This window comes from Ammodytes marinus (genome assembly GCF_949987685.1).
Source record: "Ammodytes marinus genome assembly, chromosome: 10".
Classification (NCBI taxonomy): domain Eukaryota; kingdom Metazoa; phylum Chordata; class Actinopteri; order Uranoscopiformes; family Ammodytidae; genus Ammodytes; species Ammodytes marinus.
The window spans coordinates 10,234,961-10,251,455 of NC_137214.1; the positions used below are offsets into that span (position 1 = coordinate 10,234,961).

At 41.7% G+C, this 16,495-nt stretch overlaps 2 protein-coding genes across 2 annotated transcripts; one reads left to right on the forward strand and one right to left on the reverse strand.

Moving 5' to 3' along the window:
• The first annotated feature begins 5 nt into the window (after positions 1 to 5).
• Positions 6 to 9,926, forward strand: ints10 (integrator complex subunit 10). The gene is made up of 17 exons (XM_080035819.1): positions 6 to 435; positions 544 to 611; positions 722 to 825; positions 3,127 to 3,266; positions 3,353 to 3,434; positions 3,545 to 3,685; positions 3,870 to 4,044; positions 4,635 to 4,804; positions 4,931 to 5,070; positions 5,162 to 5,315; positions 5,510 to 5,592; positions 5,854 to 6,009; positions 6,639 to 6,747; positions 6,978 to 7,057; positions 7,213 to 7,375; positions 7,520 to 7,613; positions 8,514 to 9,926. The coding sequence occupies exons 1-17, from the start codon at positions 307 to 309 to the stop codon at positions 8,668 to 8,670; spliced, it is 2,145 nt and encodes a 714-aa protein (XP_079891945.1). The 5' UTR covers positions 6 to 306; the 3' UTR covers positions 8,671 to 9,926.
• Positions 9,927 to 11,341: 1,415 nt separating this feature from the next.
• Positions 11,342 to 14,797, reverse strand: tlr1 (toll-like receptor 1; the record flags this gene model as incomplete). Its single annotated transcript, XM_080035101.1, has 2 exons — positions 14,681 to 14,797; positions 11,342 to 13,745 (listed from the first exon to the last, which is right to left on the reverse strand). Exon 2 carries the CDS (start codon positions 13,736 to 13,738, stop codon positions 11,342 to 11,344), a length of 2,397 nt encoding a protein of 798 aa, XP_079891227.1. The 5' UTR covers positions 13,739 to 13,745; positions 14,681 to 14,797.
• Between the last annotated feature and the right edge of the window lie 1,698 nt (positions 14,798 to 16,495).

Here is a 16,495-nt window from a genome sequence, read left to right on the forward strand (position 1 = left end):
ACGACTACGGTGGTAACGTCAGTGGATGCGTCGGTAAATAAAGCATTTAGCATTAAATACTCTCTCTTATTAGCCCATCTAAATGGGTTATTAGTTGCTCTTCTTTTTCATAATACGTATGGCCGTTGTCAATGTATGAGATATTCGAGTAATATAAGTTACTTAACGCTTACTTGCTATATTCTTACATTTTGCACAGAATAGGTCACATTAGCTTAACGCTAACGTATCCACCGAGACAACCGTATGTGTTGATCTCTGGTCAATGAGTCGCCCCTTGCACTAAACACCTCCATTCATGTAAAAATGTCAGCGCAAAAAGACTGCGAGTTTTTGGTGAAAAGAGCCCGGGACCTAGTCTCTGATGATCCCTGTGCAGCCAAAGCATGGCTCATCACAGCCAGGACTCTTTACCCTGCAGACTTCAACATACAGGTAACATCAGCTGTTGGCAGTTTATGAATTTCCCCAAATCCACCAGCCAGGCATTATTACCCATCTGTTATGAGGCCTTTGTTAAAATGGAGTTATTTTTTTCCCCAGTACGAAATGTACATCATTGAACGCAACGCAGAGAGGACCACTTCTGCAGGGAGACTGCTGTATGACATGTGAGTTACAGTGTATTATCTCTATCGTTCTGGTGTTAATGTCCCGTGGGCTTTTGCATTGAGTCTGAGCTACAGTAACAAACTGCCAATTATTTTCTCCATCCTTTTAGGTTTATAAACTTTCCAGATCAGCCCATTGTTTGGCGGGAGATCAGTGTGATCACAGCTGCACTGCGCAGTGACTCTCAGGACAAACATGCACTGTTTCTACGAGGTGAGAGAAGACTTGCCTAATGCATACATTATTGTTACAGTATTACAGTAACAATTACAGTATTGTACATATTGTTAAGGAGCAGTTAAATGCAAATCAGATATTGGAACATACACTCACCGACCACTTTATTATGTACACCTGTTCAATTGCTTAAACAAAAAGCTAATCTTCCAATCATATGGCCGCAACACAATGCATTTAGGCATGTAGACGTGGTCAAGACACGTGCTGAAGTAAACCGAGCATCAGAATGGGGAAGAAAGGGGATTTAAGTTACTTTTAACGTGGCATGGTTGATGGTGCACGGCAGGATGGAGCCATGCTTTCATGTTGTTTACGCCAAATTCTGAACCTGCCATCTGAATGGCGCAACTGAAATCGAGACTCATCAGACCAGGCATGATTTTTCAATCTTCTATTGTCCAATATTGGCTGTGCGAATAGTAGCCTAATTTTCCTGACAGGAGTGGCACCCGGTGGGGTCTTCTGTTGCTGTAGCCCATCTGCTTCAAAGTTGGTTGTATTTTGCGTTCAGAGATGGTATTCTGCATACACTGGTTGTAACGTGTGGTTATTTGAGTTACTGTTGCCTTTCTATCACCTCGAACCAGTATGCCCATCCTCCACTGACCTCTGACTTCAACAAGGCATTTTACGTCCAAACAAATGGCGCTCACTGGATATTTTTTCTTTTTCGGACCATTCTCTGTAAACCCTAGAGATGGTTTAGAGTGAAAATCCCAGTAGATCAGCAGTTTCTGAAAAACTCAGACCAGCCCTCCTGGCACCCTCAACATTGCCATGTTTAAAGACACTTAAAACCCCTTTCTTCCCCATTCTCTTGCTCAGTTTCAACCTCAATAAGTTGTCCCGTCCAGGTATACATGCCTAAATGCATTGAGTTGCTAACATGTGATTGGCTGATTAATTATGTGTTCACAAGAAAATGAACCGCTGTACCTAATAAAGTGGCCGGTGAGTGTATATTCATATGTTTCAGAACTTTACAAAGATACAAACCTTTTGGGAATATATGATAGATGAGATTGTTGCTTTGATTGGATGTGACCCCTTAAAGGAATACTTCACCTACAAGGAACCTGCTTTCTATCATTATAAAATCACTATTATAATATGATGAATGAGGTTTTTCTTCCCTCAGTCTTTCCTCAGTCTTCCCTTGGCCCAGCTCTCCTGTTAATCCTAACCCTACATTTTTACTCATGTGATGTCACACTCTTAAAATGTAGGGTTAGACCAGTGGTTCTCAATTATTTTCTGTCATGCCCCCCCCTAGGGGACAGAAATTTTTTCGCGCCCCCCCCCTAAATTGAAATAGTGTTGAGAACCTGCTAATAATTATTTATTTATCTGTACAAAACCACTGTATGAGTTTCTGGCATGAGCATTCTGCATAAAATCACCTTATTATCAAATTAGATGTTAGATTATAAAATTAGCTGAGATAACTTCTGCAGCAACTTAAAAAAAATCGAAGTTCAGTTTATTAGCTCAATTTGTAACATTTAAACAAGACTACTCAGTCTGTGTGAGTCTCAGGACAGAGAAACAAGAGCAAATGATTCACTGAGGTTTGCATTTCATTCAAAAAAAATTAAACTGTAAACATAGTTATTAAGGTGGTGTTTTTTTTATTATTATAGGCCAATATGCCTTCTGTGATGCGATAACCTATAATTCATTAATGTTTTTATTAGTCTACTTGCTTGATTTCTTTTTAAATAGCATACAGAGACACATGTGGACGTTTATTTACTGCAAATCGCGGCCTTTCGCGCGGTTATGACCATACACAAGCACACATCGCGCTTGAAAATCAAGGCCCCCCCCCTGACAACTCACGGCCCCACCATTTGAGAAGCACTGGGTTAGACAGTGATACCATAAAACACTCTTTCTGCCTTTTCTCAGGCTAGGATGAATCGATTTCTAAAATGTTTGCACATTTATACTACATAGGATCTCAGAGTTCAATACACCTTCATATTCCCACCGGTGAAGTAGGTATTTAAGTATATTTTGGCAGTACAAGGATGAAGGCTATAATGGTTGGACCACTACTATACATAGCAAGAAATATATAGTTTTATCAAAAGGTTTTGTTATTGTAGTTTTGATCTTTAATTTCATTCCAATTGGCATTTAAAAAAGCCTTGAATCCATCTTGCCTTAAGCCGCAGAAACCATGATACTGACAGTAGTGTGGCCATGAGAAGAGTAGTGTGTGTTTTGGAAGAGTGTCTTTTTTTCTATTGTGTGTGTGTTTGTCTCCTCCAGGGCTATTTGAAACGCTGCCTGGCCGTGTGCAGTGTGAGATGCTACTCAAAGCCACAGAGCAGTGTTTCAACACTTTAGAGAAGGCGGAGATGCTACTCCTCCTTCTCAAGCGCTTCCCAGAGTCTGTCGTTCAACACGGGGTACGTAATTGTAACTTAACACTTGTGTGGGTGACATATAGTAAAGCGCTGAGACAGTCACTTGTAACATTTTGCTGGATTTTTAGGTCGGTCTAGGAGAAACCTTGTTAGAGGCAGAGGCATCGGAGAACATGGAGACTCCCGTCAACTGCTTCAGAAAGCTTTTTGGTGTGTGAAGCACTTTACTATTTGCATTAAAACTTGCTTTTCATTCAGTTGCAAAACCTGCCTGAATAATGCAATGACGTTGACACTAATTGTTTCCCCCTGTATTACAGTGTGTGATGTCCTTCCTTTGGTCATAAACAACATGGACATGCGTTTGAAGGCCAGCCTGATGCAGAAATACATGCTGAAAGCAGCTGAATTCTACATCGGCTATGTTACACGTGGACCCTCAGCTGATGTACAGATACAGGGTAAACCGCTGCACCTGTGTCGATGTTGTTCTTTCCTTTTCTTTCAGCCATTACCCAGTGTGATCACTAAGTTAAACCCCCAATATTTCCTGTCCTGCAGTAGGGTCTTTCTCCATATTTTTTTCTGTTTCTTCACTGCATTACTGATTCCTTTTTTTCTGTTCTTATTTGTCCTTCCTTATAGCATCTCAAGAAGGCGGGTCCCTGAAGTCCCCCACTATGTCGCGTGGCTCCCAGCGTTACGTGATTGACGGCCTGTCTGAAAAGTCTTCGGTGGTGGCAGAGCCCTGGGAGAGGCTGCTGGACATCCTCTCTGTGGTCGGAGCACGCTGCGAGTGGCAGGGAGACAAAGGACAGAGGTAGTCCATGTGTTTTGTATCAATGGGATTCTTGTGATATGAGGGTTCAAAGTCAACTTTATTGTCAATTCTACCGTATGTACATAGAGAAGAGTGAGTGTCTCTCAGTACCTGGTGCATGTACAAATATGGAAACAATGAATACAGAAAAATAATAACACCAGAAGGTACTAAGAAGTATTTTTTTTAGTAAAGGTAAGGGTCATGGGGACATTAACAAGGCACAGATCAAGAACGAAAACTAAACGCATACGTGTATTGCAAATAGAAAAGATGCAAGTAATTTGTTGTCCACAGAATGAGTCATTAGCAACAGTTTTGTAGGTATACATGTACGTGTGAGCATATTTATTAATAAAAAGGTTATTTTTTGCAGTCTAATACAACAACTGTGATAAATCCAACATTCTTAAAACATTCATAATGTCTGTTAAAGTGAGAAGCATAGGAGAAAGAGTTTGCTTCAATCACTTATATTCCTTGCAGTGCCTACAGATTATACATACACTTACTACCTGTTTGTGTAGCATTGTCCACTCTAAGGTAGTAAAAAAATATGTTGTTTGTGTGTGTGCCTTTTTATCCTGTAGGAGTTATATAGACATGCTGCATAGAGTGAAGGAGCTGTGTCGCTACCTGCCCAGTCTGGAAGGAGACACAAGGTCCCGCTGCTGCAGTCAGGTGGTCATCTGTGCTGCGCTGGTCCTCTTCCGCAGCGCCTTCCTCTACGTTTCATCAGTACAGCCCGCACTGTTCCAGGGTCAGCCACTATCTCTGCAAACATTACTTTTCCCCCCCCCCACATTTCTTTGGGGTATCCATCCCCCCCATTATCTTTTTTTAATGGAAGGTGAAATGTTTGTGTGATGTGTTTATGTTTCCGCAGGTGTGAACGCGTTGAGTTCGGGGCCGTGGATCCTTGTTGAGGATTTGAGCTCGGTGTATAATGACCTGGAGGTGGAAAGAGGAGCAGGGAAACATGGACATAAGAAACGCAAACTGGCAGATGGGAGGGAGAAGACAATGGTTAGTATCGGTCAGAAATCATTTGTGTTGTTTCTATTTTCTCTGCTTTTTTATAATTATGTTTGTGTGTGTGTGTGTGTTGTCCTTGTAGAGCTCAGATGACGAGGAAGGCTTGGGGAAAGGTCGCGGTCGACACATTTTGGTGAACAGGACAGAGATGCCCGGCTGGTCGGAGACTCTGGACAGCTTCCGCACAGCCAGGGAAAGCTGGGACCTTCTTCACTCCCACGACGGACTTGAAGCTGGTAAACCACTCTACTGTTCTGATTAGTTTGGGTTTAACTCACTCAGGGTCCAGCCATTTGCGCACAATATTATGAATTGGCAACCAAAACAACTGCAGTTGTGTTTGTATGCCTCTATACACCTTTCTTTAATGGAGGGTTAAGGGGAAACAAAGTCTTTATCATTGAATTTTTTTAACATTTCATCTTAACAGAGTTCAAGAAGATCTGTGGCTCTTGGAAGACGGACAGCTGGCTGTGGTTCAGAATTTTCCACTCCGACATGATCATATACCAGGCAGGAGACAAGTTTTCTATTTTTGACACATTTTGTCATTTTACACTGGATTAAACTTCCCTTCATTGATCCCTGTTGGGAAATGTTGAAGAAGCAGCAATGAAAATAATATAGCAATTCATTTATCTTGATTAATTTAGTATCTAAATATGGGGCCAATATAAATGCTACTGGCAGCAAGTGGATGCAACTAAGGGGAAGTTAGAAGTTATGTAATGTATTCTGTATTTAATTCATAAATGTGTCTGTGTGTGTCTCCAGGGACAGTACCGTAAGGCCATCTCCAGTCTGCACCAGATGGCTGCCGTTCAGCAGCCTCAGCCTGGGCAGCAGAGCCCTCCAGGTCAGGGCAGCCTGGAGCAACACAGGGCCATCATACAGCAGGCCTCCTGCCACTACGCACTGGGAGAGTACAGGGTAAACACACAAACAAACCCCACCACACTCTTATCTGTAAGGAGACATGAATACAAACACAGGTTGCATGTCTCTCCTTCTACCTCTTATATACTGTATGTTGAATGCACACCTCAAAATATGCTGTGTTTATACTATTGCATTGAGCAGTAAGTGCTCTCCCTTTGGTATTACATGTCATTTGATCCAACTACTTCTGTAGATATGTTGTTCAAATCCTGCCTATACATATTGTTCTTGTTTTTCATTCAACATATTCTAGCATCTGCTGAAGTTAGAGCTATTGTAGAAGAACGTAATACTGTGTAATAGTTGATGCACTGCCAACTTATCAATAAGGCAAAGTGGCCTGCAGGTGGCGTTATTTAGTCTAATTTAAATCCACACAACTGCAGACATTTAGTACAATACAATACTGACCTCACTGAATATACAGTATATCTTTTCTCATTAACTACTCGCATTCAATGTGTAATTATTTCACAAAATGTAATCTAAAAAATAGAAATATATATAACACATGCACACAACAAAACATCAGGATAGTATATGTTTTGCGGAGATTTGTGTAATAGCCCTTCCCTGTTAACACAGATGATGTTATGCATTGTACTGTATCTATGATTCAGATGGCCTGTGAGAAGCTGCTTGATGTCGTCACTGGGCTGTTGTCCCCGAGCCTAGAACCATCAAAGAACCCAGAGGATCAGGGTCGAGGCAAGACCAAAGCAAGGAAAGGTAAACACTTCCTGCTTTTGTAAAGCGATGTCCAGTCACTGATTCAGAGCCATACACTTTAAGCTTTAGCTCTCTCTGAAGCTGTCTTTTGTATTGAGCACCAAATGGTGTTATATTTTGACTAAAAAGGGAAATTGTGGGTGACTAGTTACAACTGCAAGTTCCATATGCTGTTCCATATGCTCCAATTGACCTAGTAATGAGGAATAACTGATTGCTGTCATATCTAGGTAACGACCTGAGATTGCTTCCCTGCACGAGCAAAGCTGTGTTACCTTTCTGTCTCCAGCTGATGCTGGCCTGCTTCAAGGTACTTGAACAAGTTTGTGTAAACGCAATTTAACGATTTTCATGATTAGTCTGTGATAAGAGGAGCACTGTTTGTGCTGATGCATATCTTCGTGACTATTTAGAAATAAAACCTTGTTTAACCCACTTTCTCTTTTTCTCATTTTGTCCAAACAGCTGCGTGTCTTCACAGACAGTCGTGACGACCTTTCCCTCGGTCACGTGGTGGTGCTCCTGCAGCACGACTGGCCGCAGGGCGAGATGCTGTTTTTAAGGGCAGTGGATAAGATCTGTCAGCAAGGCGGTTTACAGTATGAGAACTTCTTCAACTATGTCACCAGTATCCTTTTTGTTGTTGTTGCAGCAACTCACACAAATGATTGGCAAAGCCAAATACATAATAAACCAGATACTTTGTGGTTTACTTTTTTAGAATTTTCTTGTCTTGGACATTACTTTCCATAAGCTCATGATTTTTTATCAGACATAGACATGCTGGAGGAGTTTGCATACCTGCGTACTCCAGAAGGCGGTAGGATTCAGCTGGAGCTCCTGCCCAATCAGGGAATGCTGATCAAGTAAGCGCCTTGATTCGACATTTTATAGATTGCATCGTGACTCTACACAGTACACACTCCCGTTATGTTCAGAACAGTGTTACTGATTGATGATCTACGTAGACATGGCCCTGTGGGGAAAAAAATGTTCTTGGTGGGAACGGCGCGGACTGTAGAAAGTAGAATGGATTTTAATGCTGAAAATAATAAAGCTTCTGTCAAAACTCCTTCAGCAATTGCCGTAGAAGAAAAAAAAGACAAGAATGCACCCTCAGTGACTGATAGTTGTTAAATGTTACTGTCCCTCAGGAACCCTAGTCCCGCCCTGGGGGTGGAGTTAAATACCCTTCTGCTACAAGGGGTGCAGACCATGGACAGGTACCCCAGGCCCCTCCTCCCACAGTCCCATACTCCCCCCCTCCCGCACACCATCACCCTTTCCTTCATTCCCAACTTCAAGGCTTGTCATCCCCCTCTCCCCCCAGTTTTGATTTGGGCTGTCATTTTACATCCAGAGTTAGTCTTTCTTTGATTTTCCTGTCGTCGGCGTTTGTTTCTTGTTTGAGCCATCGCTCGTCTTTCTGTGGTCATCACCGCTGTCGTATTGTTCTTGTTCTTGTTCCTGTTGTTATTCCAGGATGACGTCATTGACGTTGGTCTTCTTGTGTAGTCAATTTAGTTTTTTATTTGCCTTTTCATAACACTCGATCTCATTTCATTTGTGCACCTGTTCTATGTGGGTTTTGTTTCACGATGTTTGTAATCTTGACTGATTTATGTGAGAAAAAGTAACATGCTGTTCCCATGGTTTTGTCTTTTCTGCATACTGTGTCTGTGACAAATCATCTCATAACAATACATTCTGACCATAATGTATGTTTGTGTTCATATTTTTTTTTTTCATCTTTGTAATTCTTCCAGACACCACACAGTGACTCGTGGAATCACCAAAGGAGTGAAGGAAGATTTCCGTCTGGCCATGGAGAGGCAGGTATCGCGTTGTGGAGAGAACCTGTACAGTGTGCTTCACCGCTTCTGCATCAACGAGAAAATCATGATCATCCAGTCTCTCCCTTGACAGCTGGTCTGTGACTGTTGAACCTTTTCATAGTTACCCAGGAGGATACATTTCTAACTCTCTCGTCTTTATCATCCATTTACTGAACTCTTAAGAAAAGAATACTTCTCCTTGCCTTAAAAGTGAATCTCTCTTTTCAATGAGTTGGAGAGAATTCTGGTTTTCTGAGTATACAGCCCTCGTGCAGCTTTCATTGTATGCGTGCTGTTCTCTTCTTTACTGGTTGTTACCATGCCACCATGTGCTCAACCACATTTTAAGTGGTTTAATCTTATTGTCACATTTGTGTGGGAGTCAATATTGACAAAAAGAATGAAGTTCATTTTTGATATTCTAGGGTGAAGTTTATTGTTTTTTGTTACAAACTTGATGCAGTTGTTAGTTTATATAAATGTTTCCATTAAATGTCCTCTAAATGATCAAAAGAAGCTGAAACGTTTGTTATGATTCATTGCAAGCTCACAAGAACAATCAGTTGATTTTTTCAGCACACAGTACAACCTTTCATGCATGGTGTCCACAAAGGTAATTTGGCTAACTTAACGGTTATCATGGTTATTATCGCCAACCCACTGTAAGTGTGTCAGTAGATTGATAGCAATTGTAACAGTACTTTCTTTCTTGGATTCCAAATATTCAGTGCTTGATGACATCATCAATCCAAGATTTCTAACAATCAGTGCGTTTACATGCAGACTCATAATCGGATAACTAAACGAATAAGACCTCAACAGGACTTTTAAACTGCATGTAAACACCTTTATCCGATCTACTTCGGACACAAATCGGCACAATAACGGACAAGAGAAGTCGGATAAGAACACCTAGATAATTCGTTCATTGTCGGCTTTCTCTCTGCATGTATACAGGGATCGGACATCTCATATCGGACTTCTCATTCTGTGCTTGTGTGCCTGCGCGTGATAGGCTACACCATGGGTTATTGACGGAAGAGAACCGGACGTGGCTCTAAAACCACTTGTTGAAAGCATGGTTGAAAGGGCTACAGCGCCACCTAGCATAGTGGAGACAGCCATGCATCGGACATTTATCCGATTTCTGAAAGGCCATGTATACTCAGACAAGTGACACGGTCCGTTCGAGTGTCTTGTTCGATATATGTGATAATCCAATCTAGTTGTGCCATGTAACCGCACTGAGTGATAGCCATGTGCTAAAGGCCTCAGTCATGACTCATAACTGTAAATAACTTCTATTACACGCCAATTGGGGCTCTTAAACAAATATGTTAAGATAAAAATAACCATACAAAATTACATATCAGGCTATTAAATGACCAATTTACACATAGGGGAAGGTGGGGTGATTTGTGCAACTTTTTACTCAAAGTGATTTTAAAGTGAGGCCTTGACAGTTATGTCTCCAACTCAAATATGTACATATATTTCAGGATGTTGTGCATCCCTGGCAATAAAAACTTTGGATCTGGAATAAACTGTTTAAGAAATATAGCTTTCGGAAAAAAAGTTGTCTTGACGCACAAATCACCCCACGTAGTGGGGTGATTTGTGCGTCATTGTGTCACAATGACAAAGTCACCATCATCATCTTTCTGGCCATCTGAACTCTCATCAGTGGTGTCGTTAAGTGGAATTGAGATGTCACTCTCTTCTGAGCTACTGTAGACAATCACTTTCTTTTGGTGACCAGCGTATACAGCCATGCCACTGGCACAACTCTCAGAAATGTACTTTGCACTAGTTGCTCCGTGCTTGTGGAACCAACTGCCACCTGACAAATGTGATTCCCCCTACATTTCTGCCTTTAAATCAAGGCTCAAAACCCATATGTACACCCTGGTGTTTCCTCCCCATTAACTATCTTACCTCTGCACTACTATCTGTGTTTATGTGGATGTATGGGCTTTACGTCTTTTATTTTGGTTATTGTTATTGTACCTTCATTGTTTACCTACTGAATGCACTATGTACAGCACTTTGGACAGTGCAAACTGTCATAAATGTGCTTTTATAAATACATTTTACTTACTTACTTACTTATAACTCACCCAGGCCCTTGCGCACAAATCACCCCATCCCCAGAATTTTGGATAATAGGCATGATGCAGCAATTTAGGGTTGACATTGTGCTAACTATATAGACTCAAAGTGTAGCATACCAAAGCACTAAACATGTGTCAAATGTTTTCAAACGTGTCTATAATTGTTCAGACACAATAATCAAAAAACCTTGATCATGGAAATTTTACTTTGAAAGGCAAAACACAGTTTTTTGAGCTTAAATGTGCTTATATCTTATTCCTTGTGTCTCCCTTCTTTACAGGATGAGTCAAATGGATGGCTCTTCTTAAATATGTGGTCACATTTCCAATTTCTTCCACGGTTTTCTAGAAACAAGGGGTTTTGCATCTTCCAAAATGCACAAATCACCCCACCTTCCCCTACATACGTAGACAAATTTGCATTTCTCCTCCAAACGGGCAGTGTAGGTCAATGCCTCAGTACAAAGTAGTTCAGAATATCCCAGAGGGCATATAATGAGTTGGTAAATTATCAGCAGCAAATGTTTTGTTCTAATTCATGCATGGAAGGGTTAAACATTAAATCAGTCACTATAGCTCAAGAAAGTATGCCAATGTGATAAAGAAAACAATTTTTTTTAAACTCTTTTTTACCCCTAACTTCCGCGATCACTGGTCCGATTCTGTGACTGGTACATTTGGCAGGTTCACCTGTAGGGCAGCCCTGAGGTTAGCCCAGAACAGCCTGTGCTTGGCTCTGTCTTGGGGCCACTCTAAGTATGTGTGTCGTCTCATCATGGACTTGAGCTGGTAATACTTGGATGGGATCAGGTATTGGGGCAGGGGCTCGAGCAACACAAGCACAACGCTGTCTGAGCCCTGGGCCAGGCGTTGGTGGCTGGCGAAGTACAGTTCGTAATGGCACCACTCGCTCTTGACGAAGTGAGCGGAGAGCACAAACAAAGAGCGTCTGCTTTTCTCCACACACTCGATGATGTTCTCGATGATTGTTTTTCCGGGCACAAAGTCCTTCTCGTGATGGCAGATTCTGAGCCCTCCCGCGGGGCCTTCGAGGTTGGAGAGGAGGGAATTGTGCACCCAATCTGCGTCCTGCTGGCTGTACGACACGAAAGCGTGAAACTCGACGCCCACCAGATCTTCGGGTCGAACTTGTCGCGTCCTGGCGCGATGTTTGGCTCTGGTCCACTGCCAGATCATGCCCATGTACCAGGGAACATCAAAACGATGGCACAAGGTCATAACTGCGATGATCACCAACACCGCTGGGCACAAGATGGTGGCGGCTAGGAGACCAACGTTACAGGAGATCTCTGGGATGGAGATATCTTTCAAGGTGGACTCTGGGTAGGTGCAGAAATAGTCCAATGGCCAGTTCAACAATGTTATCCCCGTTTGACTATTCTTTTCAGACTTGATGCCAAGACTTATGAAATTCCTCAGAGCACAGGTGCAGGTAAAGGGGTTGTTACTGACATCGAGAGTTTTTAGTTTGGGGCAGCTTTCCAGCTTGTTCACGGACGGGGCATGAAGGGAATTTGACCGAAGCAGAAGTTCGTTGAGTAAAGGGAAACCGTTGCATACTGGCAGGTCCCGCAGCCTATTAGCATTTAAATTCAGATATAAAAGGTTTGCCAGTTTCAAGATGGACAATGGTACTACAGAAACCTGGTTGTTCTGGAGGTCCAGTGTCTCCGTTCCTTTTGGCAGACATTTAAATACAGAGTCTGTCAGACCATTGGAAGACAGAGTCATGTTGGTGATGTTTGGAGGCCACACACATTCTAGCAGACCGTCGTAAACCAAAGAGTTGAGGCTGAGATCCAGATGTTGCAGGGACGTCATGTATTGCATACGTTCGCTCAGAACCTGAAAGCTCTTGAGATTGTTGCCTACCAAAGTCAATTTCCTCACGTTAACCAGATTCTCGCAATCAAGAATTCTTGTGGAATTCACTCTGGAGAAGATGGTGTCTGAGATAGCGCAAAATGAGAAGTCCAGCTCGACGATGGGACTCTGCGACATTGGGCATGTCATGTGTATAATCGGAGTCTCAACGAATGCTAAACTCTCTGCTTGAATGTTGATAAAAAAGTTGTACACAGCCTCTTGTGAAAAGAAGAAATCCCTGACCGTTGCCCTTCTGACTGTGAAAGACTTCACTTTGGATGACTCGGCCACATTGGTTTCTTGTCGAGGCAAACTGGATAATGTCACATCAGAGGCCTCAATATGGGTTATAGATGTACGTAGAACTACATTTACACACTCAGTTAAGTCGTCCCATTTCATTGAGACGTTGGTTAAAAAAAGATTAGATGTGTGGATTTCTGCTCTCTTTCTCAACTGCTCACGGAGGGCTTGGTAGCCATCTCTCAAGTTCATCAACTCCACTTCGGTAAAGAGCGACAGAGCGTCAGCAAACAGATCATGGTCGATTATTTCAACGCCAGTGAGGGCCAACTGAAGCCTTTGGGCATGAACATCCATCAAGCTGCCTGCTTCATATCCCAGTTCTACCTCAAGGGAAAGGGTCAGGGTAAGTAGTTTCACTTCAGCAATATTCTTGAAATCACCCATACTGATGTTTTTCGCCCCAAGTGCTAATCGATCCAGTTTTCCCAGGGAACTGAACTCACTCCCAAGTGTCATTGAGAGGAAGTTGTTGCAAGCCAAATTGAGCGCCACGAGGTTCTGTGTGTAGAGCAGGTAGCGCTGACCCGACAGCTTCTTCAGCCTATTGTGTGACAGGTCCAGATCTTCAAGGAGTGGCGTGTCCCGGAACGTCTCTGGATCGATCTCTTCCAAACCGTTCCAGGAAATGTTGAAGATCCTCAGGAGCGGGGCATTTTTGAAGTCTCCTCGGTGAAGCTGCTTTATGTGGTTCTGTGAAAGGTCCAAGGACTCCACCGTCCTCGGCAGGTCCGTCGGGACTGAAAAGAGGTTTTTGGATGAGCGGTCCACGATTTGGTCAGGGGATGAAGAACTCAGTTGGAGCCCCAGCAACATGGCTACTGCCGGCCACAGGGCACGGGTCACAGGCCACATTGTATGCCTGGATAAAAGTAAAATGAATATCCATGTTATTTTGATGGATACACTCAATTTCCACTGTATTAGAAACAAATAGGTACAACTAATACAGTGTATTGCAACGGTACTGTAAAAAATCCTACCTCCATGAGGGTATATTTTTATGAAACCGTTTTAGGGAAGTGTTGATTTACATTCATGGTTATTTTGAAGGATGTACTGTAGTTTTTGATGCGGTTGAACTGTATTGCATTAAATCGAGTTGTTTCTGTTAGAGCTCATAGAGTATATTAATTGGGTTGACAAAATACTAGAAACAAAAAGTAATGCACATCATAGTCAGTCGATAGCTTTGCAAAAGTGTTAACAAAAACCAAACATAATAAGATAATAATAAACTTGTTTTCATATATCACTTACATCTAACCTTCATGAAGGTTATATGTATTGCAGGACTGCTGTATTGGGCAGTCTGAGGAGCAGAGTTTGCATAAGGTATAGCATATAGTTAGATTGTTATTCTTTTTCCATATTTTACCTGTAGTGATATCTGTTTCGTCGTTTAATTGACAATACATTTTCTTTATTTAGTCATACGGTCAGGGTTAGTAGTGCATCCACATAACCCACACCAAGTTTAAGATGGATAAATCTATTTAGTTAATTGCGTAGTCACATTTTAAATACTGAATTGTGCAAATGCATAGTAAGGGAATGCATAGTTTCAACCATTAAAAATTGGATAGTGCTTTTCTACATTACTTCTGTCTGCTTGGGTTAACTTGTGTTATCTAAATGTTCTGCTATTTTAGCCACAGTGACATTTGGATTTGAATAGAGCTTTTCTTTGTAAATTGAAAGTTTAAATATATTGAATGGAACCCCAAATAAATAACTCATGCTAACTCTAAATACAACCACTATAGAATGCTTAGACAGACAAAAGAGTGCACCTACCTGTACCGCGATCAGATTGATTTTTTCTGCAGAAACACTTCACTGAATTTGCTGTGCTCAGTCTTTAGGTCGCAGAGCTTCAAAAGTACCTTAGTTGAAAAATAAAAGTGCACCAACAAAACAAAAACAGCCTGGCTCAATAGACAATCAGCTTGGTTGACAGTTAGGAATGGGTTCTGCCTGTTCCTCTCATTTTGTTTTTCTGATATACAGCCCCTCCTGATACAGTAAGTACTATATTTCTGAGAGGATACGGACATGGAAATTAAAGCAAACAAGGAACCCTATCCAAATTGTATCTTGCCTACATCCTCTTTTCACTTCTCCAATTATTCTGCAGAGCTCATCATGCAAGGGCGCTCTTCCATTTCTTCATATTCACGATTGGATCCTTTTAGGATAAAATTGGGTAGTGAAAGCAAAATAGTTGACTCAGCTCTCCTGAAATAAATCTACGGTATTAAGAAGTGGATAACTTTCTGTTCTTATCGTGCTTTGTTTGAAAGGGATTCCTCTTTTTTAACACCATGAAGAACCATTGGACAGGAACACATTCATGACAGTGCTCCGTCACAAATATACCAAACTATCAACATGATGTATGTCGGTAATGTGTAAGGTTGTTGTGAGTTGTTGGTTCAAGTCAAATCAATTCAATTTATAATGCCCAGTACCACAATTAGCAATTTACCTCATGGGCCTTTACATGTATGCAACCCTTTTTCTTTAGACCCTTGATTTAGATTTAAAAAAACTCCCTAAAAACCCTTTTAATGTGGAAAAAAATGGAAGCAACCTACAGAGAAGGCATCCCTTTTTCAGCATGGACAAAACTGCAATATGTGTGTGTGTGTGTGCAGTATAGACTGTTGCAGTAATGACACATTTGAAGCTTGGTGTTAATAAGGTTTTTTTCTTGTTGTATCTTGGCAACCACACTGAGGTCATTCTGGGTAGTAGATGAAAATTTCCCAACTCAATTAACCTATCCAACTAATGCCTTGAAGCAAAGTGTATCCTGGGCAACTACATGACACCCCCCCCCCCCCCCCCCCACACACACACACACACACTAACGAACACTTCCCGGCAATGTTGTTTAGTCTAGCTGAACTGCTGTTTGCTCGGATCAGTGGTCGTTGCTCATACGGCAAGTGGAACTAAAATGGATTAAGGTCATATGAGATTTGTGTGTCACTGTTCTCACCTGGCGTGGTTTGATCAAATTGTGGAGGATCACTGTGGTCGTGCAGCTTCTGGCTATATCAGACAACAGATAACAGCCAATTTCAGGATGCACTGCATTGTATTGTCCTTCAATACACCTCCTCAATAAGGTGTTGAAAATGTGATTTGTGAAACGTTAAGCTTGAAAACTCAACTTAATATGACTACAAATGTGTAGATTGTAGGAAAACAGATAGGCAGCTATGTGTTCTTCTTCTAAATCATGCAGCTGAGATCAGAGTACAAGCTAATTATTGACACAAGAACCTATTTTACAGCAATCAACAGCATGGTTAGAGCTGTGTGTGTGTGTGTGTGTGCACGAGCATGTGTGTATAGCTCCGAAATAACTTCTTTATGCTTTTCAAATGTTTTTTGTTTCTTTTTGTTGCTACAATCTTAGGATGATGAAGTATTTTTGGGGAATTACAGGTGAAAATAATTCCCTGGAAACTTGTCAAATCAAAAGTATAGCAATACAAGTGTGTGTGTGGATATAGTATGTGTGTGGACTCAACCTTTGTATGTGTGTGTGTGAACATTATGTGTGATAGGGAGGGGCTGAGCGGGAGCACAAGATAGGGAAGT